Source organism: Alnus glutinosa, chromosome 8 (genome assembly GCF_958979055.1).
Source record: "Alnus glutinosa chromosome 8, dhAlnGlut1.1, whole genome shotgun sequence".
NCBI classification, from domain to species: domain Eukaryota; kingdom Viridiplantae; phylum Streptophyta; class Magnoliopsida; order Fagales; family Betulaceae; genus Alnus; species Alnus glutinosa.
In genome coordinates, this window is record NC_084893.1 from 19,609,923 (window position 1) to 19,627,258 (window position 17,336).

Consider the following 17,336-nt stretch of genomic DNA (forward strand, 5'->3'; position numbering starts at 1 on the left):
AGGTCATAACCAAACTAATAAGTTCAAGCATGAAAGCCACAGTTGGTGGAGCATAATCTACTAATACATGTATGAATAATGTTTTTCTTACACAAACATGTGTATTAAATACATGCAATTATTATCCCCTCAATGCCATCTTGCTCCAATTGAAAGACAACAAGCAAGGGATGGAGATTTGAAAGATCTAAATACTGCATAAATTAGATTTACAAATGGAATTTAGTCATCAATCCTTAAGAGCATCCCTAGCGAGGGATAGTTTGAGGACTGGTAGCCTATTAGAAGGATTTGCAGTTAATTTTTGTCCACATAAGAAAAAAAAAAAGTAGCAACTATGTTTCGATTTGATTAGCGAATAAAGCAGTACTTCATAGGTTGATTATAATCAAGAGACAGAGTATTATAATGAAAAAGAAAAAAAATTCGAATGGAGCGCACCTTAAATATCATTGGTTGTGACTGCACGTTTCTTCACCACCCGTGACGCCTGCACTCCCTGCAATAAAATCTCTATCCTCCGAGCCACGGCCCACAGTATTTACCGCTTACGTGGCGTCGACTCCAACCACGTGCGCATTTCACCGGCGTACGTAGGCTATCGTCTCTCTCTCTCTCTCTCTCTGTGCAACGCCTGCCATTCCATTCTCTCCGTTTAAACCTCAGATTCTCAGATTCTCCCAATCCAATCACGCTTTCAAATTCTAGAGAGATCTAAACCCTAATTTCAGCCCCCAAATTTTACAGTTCCTGTGAGCTCTGTCACTCAAAAACCCTAAATCCACTGTTTCGAACATCAATTTTAGCTTGGATTAAGAGGGTGTGAGCGACCAGAGAGAAGGGAAAAGGTTGTATTCTGCGACGAATGTCGGTGGAGAGGTCGTTCGAGGCATGGGAGGAGGTGCAGCGGCACGGTCAGGACTTGGCGGACCGGCTCGCGCAGGGATTCACGGGCTTGATCCAGTCTCACATGAGCCCTCCCTCGTTTCCGTGGCCCAATCCCCAGAACTCGAAGCTCTTCGACCTCGAATTCCCGAGTCAGAGTTTCGGGAGAAGAGATTTCGGATTGGTGGCCGATAGCTCGGGGATTAATGGAGTATCAGCGATTATAGATATCGGGAATAGGATAGGGCAGGCCGGGGCGGACTTCGGGGCGGGCTTGAATGGGTTAGTTCAGCAGCTTTTCAGGAGGCTTCCGGTGCCGTTTCGGACAGAGGAGAACGCAGTGGCGGTGATGCAGGTGGATGTGGAGGGGAGTAGGCTGAGGAGTGATGTGGGTGTGACTGGGCAAGGGGATTTTGGGTTGTTATCGGCGCGGCTGAGGGACTTGGGATTTGCGGAGAATGATAGTAGTGCTGATGGGTCGCTGGATGATGAAGTTGCCGGGTTTAATCTGAGGACGGCAGGACTTCTGGGTAGACCGCAGGTAAGAGTTTTTAAAGCTATTTAGTTGAATTCATTCATTGTTTTATGCAATGGTTGTGCTTGTGACATTTTCAAGTGCTAAGAGCCAATAAAAATTAGAAGTTTTATATTGATATAATGCTTGTGAAGGTATTGAATATCTTGGAAATGATGAAGTGAGATAGATTAGGCAGCCCTTAAGTGGATTTTGGTGAGGAAGAAAGAAGTTGATTACGCTCTTTTAATGGTGTATGTCACAATTCGTTCCCTTCGGTCGGACTGTGTCTCACAATTAAGCCTACTCTAGTTTCTGGACCTCCCACTTTGCAATGTAAAATGGCAATATGTGCTAATTGACAGTAATGTTGCTTTAAGATAAGAAATTAGCCATGGTGTTGTGACTCGTGAGCATCAACCGGAAGACTGACCTGTACAGACCTTGAACAATAACTTAAGCCAACTCCAAACTTCTTTACTTTAGACGTGCTCCAGCCAAATATGCAGTCATGATTGGATGCAATGAAGTGACAGAACTGTAAGTCGGTGTTTTCTTTATGATTTTTTTTTTTAGAAAAAAGTAATCAAATTTTATTAAAAGCGTAAAGGGGTATAACTCAGGTACACAAGAAGTATACAAGAGATACACATAACAAGCAAAAAAAAATAAAAGATCAAGAAATATGAAGACAACCACAGGCAGCCGTCCAGTGGTAAAGGGTTTTGAAGAAAAAGACCTTCACTACCGACTTCTCACAGACTTCAAACAGATGATCATTTTGTTTTCTTCCAAATACACCACATTGAGCAAGACGAAATCATCTTCCACACTTCCACACTTTGATGACTACCAAATTGTCCTCTCCAACTCCACCACTCGTCAAGGCATTACCCACTTTATCCCGAAAAGATCAAAGATGAAATTCCATAAGGCCATGGCTATCTCGCGATGAAGCAAAAGATGATTAGCAGTTGCTCACTCTTCTTACACATGCGACATCCCATCACTATGAAATGTCGCTTTGTTAAATTATTCATGGTGAGGATCTTCCTTAGAGCGGCCTTCCAAGCAAAGAAAGCCACTTTCGAGGGAGGCTTATTCTGCCAAATACCCCTTCTAGGGAAATTAGTAATATCATGAGGAAGTAAGGGCTTATAAAAAAAGAAGAAAGATCTGGCTTCAAACAACCCTTTCTTGGAAAGGGTCCAACAAAGCATTTCTTGCCCACCTCTATCTGATGGAATACAATAGATTGAAGAACGAAGAAATGGAATCCACCTCCCAATTACTTATAAAAACAAAGTGGAGAAGGGCAAGGGGGGTTGAAAATGCTAGGATTTTAGTCATAAAAAGATAAGAGTTTGTAAATTAAGTCTCAAAATGAAAATGACTAACACAAGAATTATGTAAATTAAGTAAAAATAGAAGTAAAAATAAATGGACAGTGAAAAATGATGATCATGATGTAGCAAGAAGCTGTTACTTTGTTCAGGAGGGGAAGATTGAAGTGTTTGCTAAGATAAGTGGGATGCATGATGTGGTATAAACGCTTCTGGGTGTTGTGTGATTGAAAATTTCTTTCCAAATTAGTGGTGATTTGTGTAAGATGGCTAAAAGTGACGGCCATGCCATGGAGTAAAAAATGTTTGACAGTTAACAAGACAATGTTTATATAATTAGCTTAGTAAAAACAAGGATGTTGATGGGTGAAAGATTGATCATGAATTGAAGGAATAGGAATAATTGAATTTCAAAGAGTTAAGAGCTTTTTGAGACCAGGATAAACAAGGTTGGTTTTATGTAGATTGTCCTGTTGCTGTGTGGAGTGATATAATTTATATTGCAGGTGCAATAATGGTGATGCAAAGATGGGAATGAGGGTTTGAGAGTGCTAGTTTTGATTCTCGGGTTTCTAGTTATTTGATTAGGTGTTTACTGGATTGGTTCTATTTTGATCGAAGTCTAACCTAACATGGTTTTTTAAATTGGCCAGTCTTTTCACTGAAAGGTTTTTGCCTACCAAGAAAGTATTATACTGTCTACACCTCACGTGTTGTAATAGCGAGTTCAACGTTTGATTCATGGTATTTGGAGTGTTTAATTTACTGAGCCTGGTTCCCTAAAGTGTCATCTTCTACTGCATGAATTCTTTCTATCCTTAACTTTTTTTCATTCTTCGAGTTTCTGTTTGATTATAATCTGATTGCTAGTTTGAATAGTGTCCATACATTAAAGTATCCAAACAGCTCTCTAGATATGAAGTTTTCTTGAAAATCTTTTTCCTACAATCCTTGGTAGAATTTCAATTAATCTGTAGCTTACTCTAATTCGCTCCCAATAGTAGTGCTTGAATACTTTCCTGAACTTCATTATGGCATATGCTATAGAACCAGCTGTGGCTATTAATGGAGTTGAATAACTTGAATGTCACAGAAAGATTTGTAGACCACAAGTAAATTGGGAAATGTGTCGGCGACTGCCAAACCTCGCTGGAAACGACCACAACTCTCCGGCAACTTTCAACTTTTTTTTATCCAAGGCTAGTCGCACCAATAGTTGCTTAGGAGACTTTGGATAGTGGCCTAGGTTCTGGTTTTGGTTAGTTTCTCGTCTGTTAATTCTGGGAAGCTTGGGTCACTTTGGATATCAACCATGTGAGCGGCGCGGCTGCTGCAGACCCCTTCGGGGGTTGTCGTGTGCGGTTGGGTATGGAGAGCTGGTTCTTTGTGGAAGCTAAATCTTTCATCTTCTCGGTGGTGAAAGGGTCTGTTGGGTTGAGGGTGGTGGAAAAGAGGAATGGTTTCTCAGGATGGGTTCTGTGGGCGCGCGTTGCGTTGCTCAGTTGCTGTCGATAGTGGAAGAGGTGTTGCGAAATCTTGGTTCTGAGGATTTCGTTAACTCATTCAGGGAGGGCTCAAAGGTGACCATTGTTCGGAGAGGTGGGAATAGATCCGACCGGTTCTTGGAGGTGGCGGTGTATGCTGTGGGTGTTCGGAGAGGAATGATTTTGTTTCCTAAAGGTCGTGACGGGTGGGGTTGGAGTCGTGTTTCTGGGGAGTTGAGCAAAGTGTTGGCCTTTTTTTAAACCACGGTGGTGTCTTCATCTTCTAGTGGCGCTCTGTGGGGAAGAGTTTGGGTAAGGTCGCGAGCTTTTTGTCGTTCGTTGAGGTGGTGTGCTCGCCGGCTACTGTCTTAGATGGTGGGCCTCTGGTTCAGACGGCGACGATGGTCTGGTGCAAGGTGGAGAAGATCATTCCACTGGGTCGGGAGCTGGAGACGATCTGGCAAGCGGTGGATTGCTTCACAATGGAGAGGTTCTCTTTTGGTCCTTTGGGTAAAGACCTTCAAGCTGATGTCTCTAGGATTCGAGATTCTAGAGGGTGCAATTTGGCGTGCTCCAAGAAGAAGAGGGTTGCGGTGGATGACGTGAGCTTGAAGTTGACGCATCAATGCAGAAGTTTGGGGTTTTCAGGAAGTTTCTTAATATTTTTGAAGCGTGGCTAGTTTGGGATTGTGGGCATAGGGCTAAATTGGGCTTGTATTTTTCTTCTGGGCTGAAGCGGAGAATGGGTAGGAATGGATTGGGCCAGTTGCTTAAGAGTTGTTTTGGGTTGGGCTGGATGCGTTTAAGGGTCGGGTCCAGTAGGGTGGGTTGTAGGCCCTATTCGAAAAATTCCACTAAGTCGGGTCTTGATCCGGTTTATGGTTTCAACGCATTTTCTGTGGGTTTGAGCTCGAGTCTGGGTACGATTTTAGGCTCGGCATCTTCGGTGGTCACTGTTGGTTCTTCTTCTTTGGTGCCAAAAGCTTTGGGCTGTTCGTCAGTTGAGTTCCTAGTGTCTTCTGTGCACGCCTCTTCCTCTCCACCGAAGCTTTCATCTCCGGCGGTCGTAGTGGAGAAGTTTTCAGAGCCGCTTGTCTTGTTCGGTGATGTCAGAGTGCGGGCTCCCATCTACCCTTTAGATTCCAAGCAGGTGCAGAGATATTACCGAAAAGCAAAGAAAGGTAGTGTAGCACAGGTGGACGCTTCTCTGATTGTTGAGGCTGTGGCGGCGATCAATGTTCCGATAGCACAATCTTTGGGTGTTCCTTCTCAGCCCCCTATCGGGGCTGTGGACCAGTCCTCGACGGCGCTAGGCCAGCCCTCGTCTGGTGGTGTTGGGCTTCCCTCTCCCTTTTCAGTTGGTTTTGTTTTCACCGAGGCCATTCTTCTCGGTGTATGGGTGTTCTCCCTAGTTTTTACTTGGTATGTCTTGGAGGGACCAGCAGTCTTCTTGGGTCTTCGAGGTGGGTGAATATTCGAAAAGGGATTATCATGAGGGAGGGGTTGTTGTATGCCACAGGGTAGTGCAAGTTGTTAGGTTGTGTTTTCGCACGATGGGAATTTCTTTCCAGGGGACTGAGAAGGGGTTTTTGGATTTCTTGACTTTAGTTGATGAGGGGCAGCACTTTGTCTCTGCTCCTGAGAAAAAAAGGAAAAGAGAGGTCAAGAATTTAGAATGCTCGATCAATTTCGATGCTAGGGGTGCGGGTTCTAGTCAGGTTAGAGGCAAGAGGTTGGGGGTTTAATGCAGCATTTGTTCTGTCTTTTGGGTTTTTTTGGGGTGTTCTTCCTTTGTTTTTTGTTTTTCTTTTGTTTTGGGGTGTCCATCTTGTTTACTACCTGTATGCTTAGGGACGCTTTTACGCTTTTTTAATGCTATTTCTTTTATTACCCATATAAAAAAAAAGGTGGATGGAACTTTTAGTTAGTTGATTGATCTTTCATTCGTTTGTTCTTTGTTTCCCTTCAGGAAAATCTTTTGTCATCTGGAGATTATCATATAGATAAGCAGGCAATTACCTTTTGAGCACATTTGATTAGGTAGTTTTTTGGCATTGTTTGGTGTGCTATTATGTTAATACTAGAATTTGAGTTTTCCATTGATTTAATAAAGTCCTATTGCCATTTTGTAAAAGCTTTCTTTCATGTGCAGTTGTTTTGCGGACTACCTCCCATGGAAAAGTAAATCAATATTTCTCCACAAGATTTAGTCAAGTGATATATTCTAGGCAATAGAAAGGATGTTTTACCTCCCATGGAAAAGTAAATCAATATTTCTCCACAAGATTTAGTCAGGTGATATATTCTAGGCAATAGAAAGGATGTTTTAAACAATCCTGATTATTTCAATTCCCTGAGAAATGGCCATTAGAATTTCATTTACATCTGAAACTACTTGTAAAATTTATTATGACCATCCTGCATGGCTACTGGTCTTGTCTATGATTAGAACCTCTTTCGTTTTTGAATGAGATCTGAATTCCAGTGATGGTTTGATTAGATATCTAACAACTAGAGTCCCATTTCGAAAGATTGTTTGTTGTAGCAGTCTCATTTGTGAGCTTTTTATCTGATGTAAATGGTAGGAGGGATGCATGCAACTGTTTTTGAATTTGATCACCGTATTTTTTTATTTAAAAATTTGATGACTGTTTCATTTTTTTTTGATGCAGGGGATCATTAATATTACATCAACCTATGACAGCAGAACACATGACGTAGAAAGTTCTTTGGTTGCAAGGGGAGATTTATGGAGAGTAGAGGCGTCACAGGGCAGCTCTACATCTGGAAATGAGAGTTCATCTCTCTTCCTTGTCCAACTTGGTCCAGTACTCTTTGTTCGTGATACAACGCTTCTTTTGCCGGTCCATTTGTCAAAGCAGCATTTACTTTGGTATGGCTACGATAGGAAGGTATGATGACCTTTAGTTGTCCTACATTATTTTGTTATATGGATGACTCAGTTCATCAATTATATTTGAACAAGGTCACATAAACTTCATGCTAGAATGCTGTCTCATGGAGATCTAATGAGAATCAGCCTCCTGAGATATCCCGAGTTGTCAGCCTTTTGTAGTTCCTTCCCAAATGATTCAAATACTTCCCTGAGCTTTCACCCTACTTTCTTTATGTTTTGTTTTAAGACTCATGGAGTGCATAAGTAACTGCATAAGGTGTATAAATATAAAAGCAACAAGTTTGAATGTCTGTGACAGGGTAGAAGATAAGCTAATATTCTTGGGCTTTGTATTGGTAAGCTCTCTATACCTACTACAGGATAGAGCTGAAATCCATATTCTGAGATCATATGACTGGATTGCTGCCTTTTAGATTGTCTCCTCTTCCTCTTTTTTGGATTTTCCTGATCTATTAAATTTTTAGATTGTAATTTTTAGGTGGACCTCTTGTATACAACCTGGGACTTGATTCTAACAAAATATTTATCACTTACTACAAAACATACTTTGTTATTTTATTTATTTATTTATTTATAAGTAATTGAAATATCATTAAAAGCGTAAGACACTCCTATGTACACGTGAAGTATACAAGAGAAGCCGCCTAGGTAGAAGGGGCAAAAAGAACAAGGAATTCATGAGAACTAATTACTAAAAGAGAAACATAAGCAATTGTCCAAAGGTACAAGGTGTTTAAGAAAAAAGATTGCAACTCCTCCAAAGACCTCTTGCGGTTCTCAAAACACCTATCGTTTCTCTCTTGCTATAGATATCACAAAAGGCACAAAGGCATCATCTTCCAAACAATGGCACTTCGAGTGCTGTTGGCAGTCCACCAACAAGTAAACAAATTAACAACTTGTCTCGGCATAACCCTAGATAACCCGAAACGTTTGAAGAAGACATTCCAAATGGCACAAGCAACTTTACAATAAAGAAAAAGGTGATCTGCAGACTCTCCATTCTTTTTGTACATAACACACCAATCCATCATGACAGAGTTTGTTAATGGTAAGGATCTTTCCTAGGGCTGCCGACCACACAAAAAAGGCTACATTCAATCAGACTTTACTCCTCCAAACACTTTTCTAAGGAAAACGAAAACTATCAAGACAACCTAAGACATTGTAGAAAGATTTAACACCAAACAACCCTCTTTTGGAAGGGACCCACCATAACCTGTCAATCCCTTCATGTCTCAATCTTACTAAATACAACAACCTATAAAACGAGACAATGGCATCCACTTCCAATCCTGAGCCGATCTAGCAAAGCTCATGTTCTACTGAATGTCACCTCTTGAAAGTTCTATGTGAGCCTCAATAGGAGCATCCTTTGCGCAAGCAATATCAAATAAAATTGGGAATGCATCCTTTAGAGTCATCCCCACACCGCAGGTCATGCCAAAATCTAACCTTGGAGCATCACCTACTTTAAATCTGGTGTGACTACAGACCTTCCCCCAGCCTTTACTAATATTTTTCCATAAACTCATTCCATACACCCCAACAGGCTCACTAGAACACCACCCTCCCCACGAACTTCAATATTTAGAATTCACCATCGCTCTCCACTAAGCCTCTCTCTCAATCCTGTATCGCCAAAGCCATTTACTTAAGAGAGCATGATTGAACCTCAAAAGATTCCTAATCCCTAACCTTCCCTCAGAGATTGGCGTACACACCTTCTGCCAACTCACCAAGTGATATTTGAACTCGTTTCGAAGCCCACCCCATAAGAAATCACGTTGGAGCTTTTCAATACAGTTTGCAACACTCGAAGGTAGAGGAATGAGGGACATGAAGTACATAGGTAGGTTAGAAATGATGCTCTTGATAAGGGTAATCATACCACCCTTGGACAGATACAATCGTTTCCAACTAGCCAACTGACGTTCTATCTTCTCGATAACACCGTCCCATATATGCTTGGCTTTAAAGAAAGCTCCCAAAGGAAGACCGAGATACTTCAAAGGCAGGGATTCAACCCCACATCCCAAAATCTAAGCCAACCCAGCCACATTATCAACACTTCCCACCAGAACCAATTATGACTTGGCTAAGTTTGTCTTCAAACCAGACACAGCTTCAAATAAGAAAAACAAGCTTCGTAAATTGCCAAGATGATTTGGGTCGGCTCCACAGAAAATCAAAGTGTCATCAGCAAAAGGAAGATGAGAGATATCAACCCCAGTCCCATAGAGAAATCAGACAACAAACCTCCACTCACCGTTGCTGAAATCGTCCTACCCAATGCCTCCATCACTAGAGCAAACACCAAAGGGGATAAAAGGGGACAAAGGGTCCCCTTTCCTTAAGCCACGAGAACTGCTAAAGAAGCCTGTAGAGGAACCGTTCACCAAATTTGTATTTTTTTTAATCTTAGTAATTTTTGTTTTTTGAAGTTTTAGTATTAGGCTGCTTGCAGTTAAGGATTGCTTCTATCATGTGGTAATGGATTCTCCTTCACATAGTTTTCAATGAGAAACTGCTTGACCCATTGTTTTGTTTTTGGCCATAACAATTGTTTGGCCCATCGTTACAAGCTTCTGGAAGGAGGATTTTGGCATGAAAATACCCATCCAATGACCATACTTTTCTTTTCCCCTTCTCTATTAGGTTTACTTGGCCTAGGAAAAGAATTTTATTTGATATTAAGTACCTGAGTATGACTTCCCATTTGCTAGTTCCCGTTGCATGTAGGACAATGTTACAACCACTGACAAAGGGATAGATAAATAATTGCAGCTATGAATTTGTATGTCTGCTAATCTTTTTTTTATCCATGTATATGTTCAGACATTCTCCAATGTTGCCAAATATGCCATTCTCGATTAACTTCTTAATGATGCCTTGCCTAATATACTCAGAAAATTTACATTAGGTGGCCCTTTAGTTTGTGGGTTGATATGTTAGCCTTTACTTCGATATAGAATTTTTATATCCCATTGTCATTTTCATTAGGGTGGCATTTTTGTCACTTTGTGGGTGTCTGCTTTTCTGCTTTCTCTATGGTTTTGACTTCCATGGTGATAAAATGACTTTTAAATGATATTGAATCTGGTTATGCCTTCAAATATTCGGAGAAATTTGCCCAAACGCTCCCTGTCTATGATCATAAGATGCTATATGTCTATGTTCCGTGCCAGAAGAAGATATGTTATCCTGATTCAACAATACCATTCAATTCCTTCTTTCCGCCAAAGTCATCTGACCTCTTTGCCATAATGCCAGAATTGTTTTGGTAGTAAGCCCTATTTGGAGCTGGCAGTATTAAAAAGAAAAGAAAAGGTTGTAGCCTTAGTATACGGGAAATATATAAGAGGTCACAAAAAGAAAGGAAAAAGAAAACTAAGATCCAAAATATCATGAAATGAGAAAGAAGAAAAACCTCTTATTGCAAGCTAAGCTCCTTATTACAAGCTTTGGTTTGTTTGTGAATGGTCAAACATTGTAATACATCCATGGTGGTAAAATTTTGGAATCTTTCCTGGAACATGACGTGGCCAGCTGGTAAAATTTGTTCATGCCAAGTGGCAGATTTTAGATTTTGATAAATTTGTTGGACTTTGTTGCCCAACTTCTCTTACCTAGCCTTTGCTTAAGCCCAAGTCCCATCCCTGTTTTGATGATTATGATGATACTAGTTGACATGTCTACGGCTCCTCTTCTTTAATAACCTTCATAACATAGTACACTGGCATCTTAGTGTTAAAATGGATTCATATTTCTACAGAAGAGTCAAAAAGAATGAGGATGTTTAATTGATTAATAGTTTCTCTGCACTTTTAATGCAGTTAAACCACCTCTTGTTGTCTGGAACTTAAAATTCTAAGTTGCCACAATGAAAAGAAAAGAAAAGAAAAAGATTATGAAAAAGCTAAGAAAAGAGCTCTAACTGTAACTTTATGTGTGAACTTGATAAAATAGGTAAAAAATTACACTGTAGCCGTGGAATTTGGAAAGCAATTCCTTTGTGTATAATGTGGTGTACTTTTGAGGGGTGAAATGTTCTCTCTACTAATTTTTTTTGTTCTTGAGTTCTCTCTACTAATTTTTTTTTTGAACATTAAGTTTTTTGAACTTTTTGTTGGGTGTTTCTCTTGTATTCATCCTTTGTACTAGGGATGCACCCCTTCTCACTTGTCTAATGCAATTTATTACTTCTAAAAAGGGGGAAAACATTATTTTATGTAACGTTACCACAGCCACCAAATCACCTCCTACAGAATGTGTGAAACTTGTATTCTTAACTAGAAATATGTTCTTTAAATGATGTTGGCCAGAACACTTGTTTGAATCGTTACTTCTTTCAAAAGTACAATTCATTTTGTGATACTGACTGGGCAGCGCATCATGTGAAGCTGCATTATCTCCAAGAACTCAAGTATTGGTGCCATGTATGATAATGAGAGATTCAGTGGCATCCTGTTCCCTCTAAGATTACGTTGTTTTTCCCTTTGAATCGTTACTCTATTGTAATTATCGTGACTAAAATTGCCATATGATGGTGTTTCATCTTTTAGATGCTTCTCCAAATTTGTCTCTCCCTTGGTTTGTACTTATATATTTGTCTGTTTATTCTTCAGAACGGAATGCACTCACTTTGTCCAGCTGTGTGGTCAAAGCATAGAAGGTGGCTGTTAATGTCAATGCTCTGCCTCAATCCCTTAGCTTGTGTAAGTTAAATGACTTCTACGAGAACACTGTAGTTAATATGTTCAAAATTATCTATTTTTTGATGCCTCCTTCACAGGGCTAGATTTTGGACAGTTTAGCTGTTATGAATTTAATTTTCAATGGATTTATATGTTCAGTTCATTTACCATTGATGCTTCCTTTTTATTCATAGGATTTGGATGGTCCTGCTTTCTGGCTGGCCTTGCATCAAATTGAAATTGAGAGGTCCAGCGAAGAGCATTTAGTCTTTTGCTCTGCATGATTGAACTCAAGACTCAACTCAACCTTACCCTACCATTACATCCTGAGCCAACTGAGGGGCTAGAATGAGAGTTATGATAACTAAAAACAACCTTTCATAGAATTTAGAATCAGTTAATAAGTGTTAAGATAGAAAACAAAAGAAGTACCACTGGTCATAGTTAACTTCTGAAGTCCTACCGTTCTACACAAATAGTCGAAGCAAATAAATTAGAAAAATGATATTGGAGTTCAGGACAATCGTTTAGTATACATTTGCATGGAAAGTATGCTGGGTAATGTTATTTGAGAGCCAATGCTTGAAGTATTGATTGTTATGCTATCATTTTTATTCTTTTGAAAATGAATTTTCACCAGCAAAAATTTAATGACTTAAATTTCTTGGAGATCCACTACTTACCAAGTACTGATTGACTTAGTGAAGGCATGAATGAACTCCCTCATATTGTTTGAAATTCAATTTCTGTAGTTGTAGCTGTCTTGAGTAGTTATAGCAGTATTCTAATAAAATATGAAGATATGAGTAGAGTTGAAGAAACATGTCTTATTGTCAGCTTGTTGGGGTGAAGTTTCTGATACAATTTTCTTCTCCTCTTCTCTCTCTCTACCCAGTCATTTGTAGATTTACAGTTTCCAAATGGGCAATTGACCTATGTATCTGGTGAGGGGCTTACTACAAGTGCTTTCCTACCTATTTGTGGGGGCCTTCTACAAGCTCAGGGTCAATATCCAGGAGAAATGAGATTCAGCTTTTCTTGCAAGGTGAGATTGCGAACTTGTAACAAGCTACGGAAAAATAATCTTAGTGAAATTATGTTCTCAATGAATCTAAAGTGGATTCTGACACAATTCACTAATGAGTCTACATTGGCGTGTATGTGAATGGACCTAAGATTTACTATTTGAATTTTTTTTTTTCCAGAATAAGTGGGGAACACGCATCACACCGATGGTTCAATGGCCTGACAAGTCATTTACATTTGGTCTTGCACAAGCCTTGGCTTGGCAGAGATCTGGTCTCATGGTGAGGCCAACCATCCAATTCAGGTTAGATTAAATGCATTGCCTATTTTAATTGAGGGTAGGAAAGGTAATTTAGTATTAGGCTAAAATGCATTAGCACCTCCTGTTCTTTCATTGAGTTACACTAACACCCCCTAAACTAAATTTTAGTCAATTTTATACCTCTAAACTTTCAAGAAGGTGCAAGTCAACATTGTTAGGATTTGTGTAATTTCCCGTGATTATCACATGAGCCATTGGCAATTTGAATGGCAGACTAACAGAGTGGTTGATTTGGACCCTTTAAAAGTTTGAGTAAAATCGGTGAAATTTAGGTTAAGGGTGTTTTAGTGAAACTTAATGAAAGTTCGGTGAGGTGTGAGTGCATTTTAGGCTATTATTTATTGATGGACAGTGTACAGTATGAAGGTTACTTTTCATGCTTTTTTATCTTTAAAAGTAAATATTTCATTTATGGTTGTCCAAGGAAATGTATTTCCATATAATACTCTATGTAAAGGTAAATTACAACAAACTCCCACGAGGTTGAGGGAAATATTAGGGAATTGCCTTCTATTTTCAGAAAAAAAAAACATTGTACGTTAAGATTCTTGATCCATATAATCGATACAGCATTATGACATGCTTATGCTCTCATGTGGTTAGAAATTGTGACAGTGTAGTCTTTCTTAAAATTAGTTTTCCATCAAAAGTAATTTCAGGTGATGATTACTAACTGTACTGGTTAGATGACAAGGAAATCAGAAAAAATAGATGTTTTTCAATGTAAAAAATGATAAAAATCTCTGTAGCCGGTGCAAGAGAGGAAGAAGCAAAGACTGAAAGATTCCAGGTCATGATGTCTTCTTCAAGCATGTGTGCAAGGGCTAACCCAAGGGCAAGTTAGTCATATTAAAAAGGTGTTCATATATTTGCAGAAATATATTTTTATTATTATTCCGTTAGCAGTGTAAGCCATTAGCAGCCTCAGGGGGCATGTTTCTGAAAATAGAAGGCGAGTTCCTGTCATTTTCCTAAACCCCGAGGGAGGTTGGTGTAATTTATCCATCTAGCCTTTTTTTTAAGCGTCACATGAATACTCCTATCAAGATAATCTTAGATCCAAATGAGAGCCCTTCTGCTAACGCTCTACCAGGAAGAGATAAAGCCGCAATCGGATGCAATTAAAAAAGAAAACCCACCATTTTGGTTCCAAGCTACATGACCAGCTTAAAGTTAGCCATGTTCTCATTTCCTGTTTTACATTGCCAGTTTGCTTATGTCTTCAGATTACATATTTCTCTTTTCCATTTTGGTTTGTTCACTGCACATTGATTATATATGTAGGCGGTTTTCGCAAAATCATCAGTGGTATGCCTTTGCTTCCATCTTGTATTCTTTTTGCTTGAAACTTTGGTGCTCACATGTTTCTTGTTAAACTTTACCATGGTCAGTTTATGCCCCACTTTTGGTGGAACCAGTCCTGGGTTGCGGGCGGAACTTATTCATTCGGTGAAGGAGCAACTGAGTCTGATATTTGGATGTGCATTCGTGACACATCCTTCTGCATTTGCGTCCATCTCTGTAAGTCATTGCCTTCACAGTAGCTCGCCATCCATGTTGATTAAGGGGATAAGATTTCACCTACAATTGCAAAAACTAAAACACCTCTGCTTTTCTGAAGTTTTGCGTTGTAAATTTGATTTAGTATTTGAAGAGAATAATTTTCATAAAATGTTAATGAACTTAGTAGTTAAATATATTATTGACTGGCAAAGTGATGGACCTATAATGTTTTACTTAAAAAAATGTTTCTTAACAGTGATGTTGAGGTATGTACTATTAATTGGGATCTTATATGATGGTCTATAATCACCAATAAGATATCATGATTTTGGTAAAGTATATGACGTGTACAGGTTTATCTTTTCCTTGCTTAATACTGATCTTGGAACTTGCTTAGGCCTATAGAATACACTTCCAATTCTTCTAGTACTACATATTTGAATTGAGTTATGTTGGGGTTTTTGGTTCAGATTCCTTTTCTTTCACCTCTACTATTGAATTGTTGATTTCAGAAGGAATTTAGTACTTGACTTGCATAAGATATAAATCTTATAATGATCAATATAATATTATTTCCTTAACTTATTAATTGAGAATAATTCTTGTCATTGAGACAGTAATGTAGTTACTGTAATGTTATTGATTCTTGGCTAAATGCTAGTCCTTTTTATGATGGCCAGTCAGCTTTTACTTCTCTGTGAACCTTATAAATTGGACCTTTATTGAGTAATGATATTGTTCTTCAATTTTTTTTTTTTCTTTTAAATTTCCAGTATATTTGAATTTGATTTCCCCCTTCTTGTGGCGTATATGCTATGCAGCTTGGTAGGTCAAAGTGGAATGGAAATGTTGGGAATTCTGGGATAGTTGTGAGAGTTGATACTCCTCTTTCCAGTGTTGGTCGACCTTCCTTCTCTGTTCAGATAAATTGTGGCATTGAATTTTAATTGTTTGACCCGCTGCATAATTTGCAATCGAAGTGTATATAAGTCATTAGTCTCAAGCTCGAAAAACATATAATACCACATGTGAATATTTGAATGTCTGTTTAGGTCAGTCAATTACATCGATTCCTTTTGTTTGCTGTGTTCGGAACTCTTTAATATGTATGTTTGTCTTTTGTAGTTTATTTCATTTGGCTTGAACCTTTTTTTTTTTTTTTTTGGCTATTGAGGTGCATAAGAAGTAATAGAAGATAAACACATCCAGAAAAAGAACAAATATATTGAAAATCAGGAATACAATTCTTCCAGGCATGACCTAACCTATCCCGAAGAGGCTGAAAATAGTATTACATAATTACAAGCAATTGTACGGTGAGAGTATCTCCAGCAATATAGCCAAACTTTTCATATTAGCTATATGTACGTAGCTATTATGAAGAGTTTTTGCTCTGCAACAAATTAGCTATGGAGACCATCTCTAGTGCAAAAGGATCCTCCGTGGTTGAGTTTCAACTGGAGAGGAGCTGGTTAATTATACATGAGGGTATTTTTATAATTTTATATAGTTCTATAACTAATTGGCTTTTCTTCAGTTCCTCTCAACTGAGAGGATCCAGTTCCATCTCTAGCAAGAGTAGTCAAAACAGTTAATGAAAAAGTATAAATTTCTATTTTAACCATTCATTTTTCTATATACATCCAAACAAATTTTCTTCCATTCTTTAGTTTCTTTAAATATTATTTGTGTAGGAGAAAGTGAAAGAAAGATGGAGAGAGAGTGTTAAAGAAGGAAAGGAAGAGAGAAAATAATAATAAAAAAATTTGTAGTGTGATAATGTATAGGCAAAAGGGCCTATGTATAGCATTTTCAGTAGGCTATCAAATGGTTCAAAATAGTTAAATTTGACTATTATCAAGGTTTTTTTTTTTTTTTTTTTTTTTTTATCAGATTTGTAATCTTTTTCTTGAATCTATACTTTTTGACTCAATGAGAATGTGTTTGTGGGATTGGTGTTCATGGGTCCTACGACTCCTACATACGTTTGGAGCCTTGACTTCTATAGTTCTATTGGTTCGTATTGTTTGATGCAAGTTCTCTGCTCGCCGATCAAATTCATAAGAACTCCGTTAATGGATGAAATGGAAGCAGACGATGAAATCCCTAGACTCATCAATGCCCTTGCCAAAATTGTGAGAGATGAGGAGAGAGACGAGAGAGAGGAAGAAAAGAAAAGAAAACAATAAAAAAAAAATATTAAAAAAATAATATTTATATAGGATAGAGATCAAAGTAGAATAGAGAATCTACTAGACTGTATATATAAAAAGCAGTAGCTAAGAAGAAATTTGTATTTTTTTAATAGTTATTTTGACTATTGTTGTTAGAGATGCTCTTCAGATTTCAGAACATCTGCAACAGAATAGGTAAATGATTCATAATAGTCAAATTTGACTATTATGAGCCATTTTTCGTCTCCAGCAGAATAGATAAAATAGAATTTATTTTTTCTTCTAGTGTGAATAGCTCTCTCCCCATTTCTTTCACACTTTTTTTTATACAAAATAATATTTAAATGCAAGTAGAGAGTAGAATAAAGAATCTGTTGGAGAGAATATAAAGAAATTATTAGCTAAAATAAAGAGCTGTACTTTTTCAATAGCTACTTTAACTATTATGGTCAGAGATGTTAGAATGACAAA

General features: G+C 38.4%; 1 protein-coding gene across 1 annotated transcript; it reads left to right on the forward strand.

The window, feature by feature from the left end:
• Positions 1-542: 542 nt before the first annotated feature.
• Positions 543-15,836, forward strand: LOC133875221 (uncharacterized). Its single transcript, XM_062313265.1, has 7 exons — positions 543-1,426; positions 6,899-7,138; positions 11,772-11,861; positions 12,736-12,885; positions 13,046-13,170; positions 14,580-14,709; positions 15,513-15,836. The coding sequence occupies exons 1-7, from the start codon at positions 866-868 to the stop codon at positions 15,636-15,638; spliced, it is 1,422 nt and encodes a 473-aa protein (XP_062169249.1). The 5' UTR covers positions 543-865; the 3' UTR covers positions 15,639-15,836.
• The last annotated feature ends 1,500 nt before the right edge of the window (positions 15,837-17,336 follow it).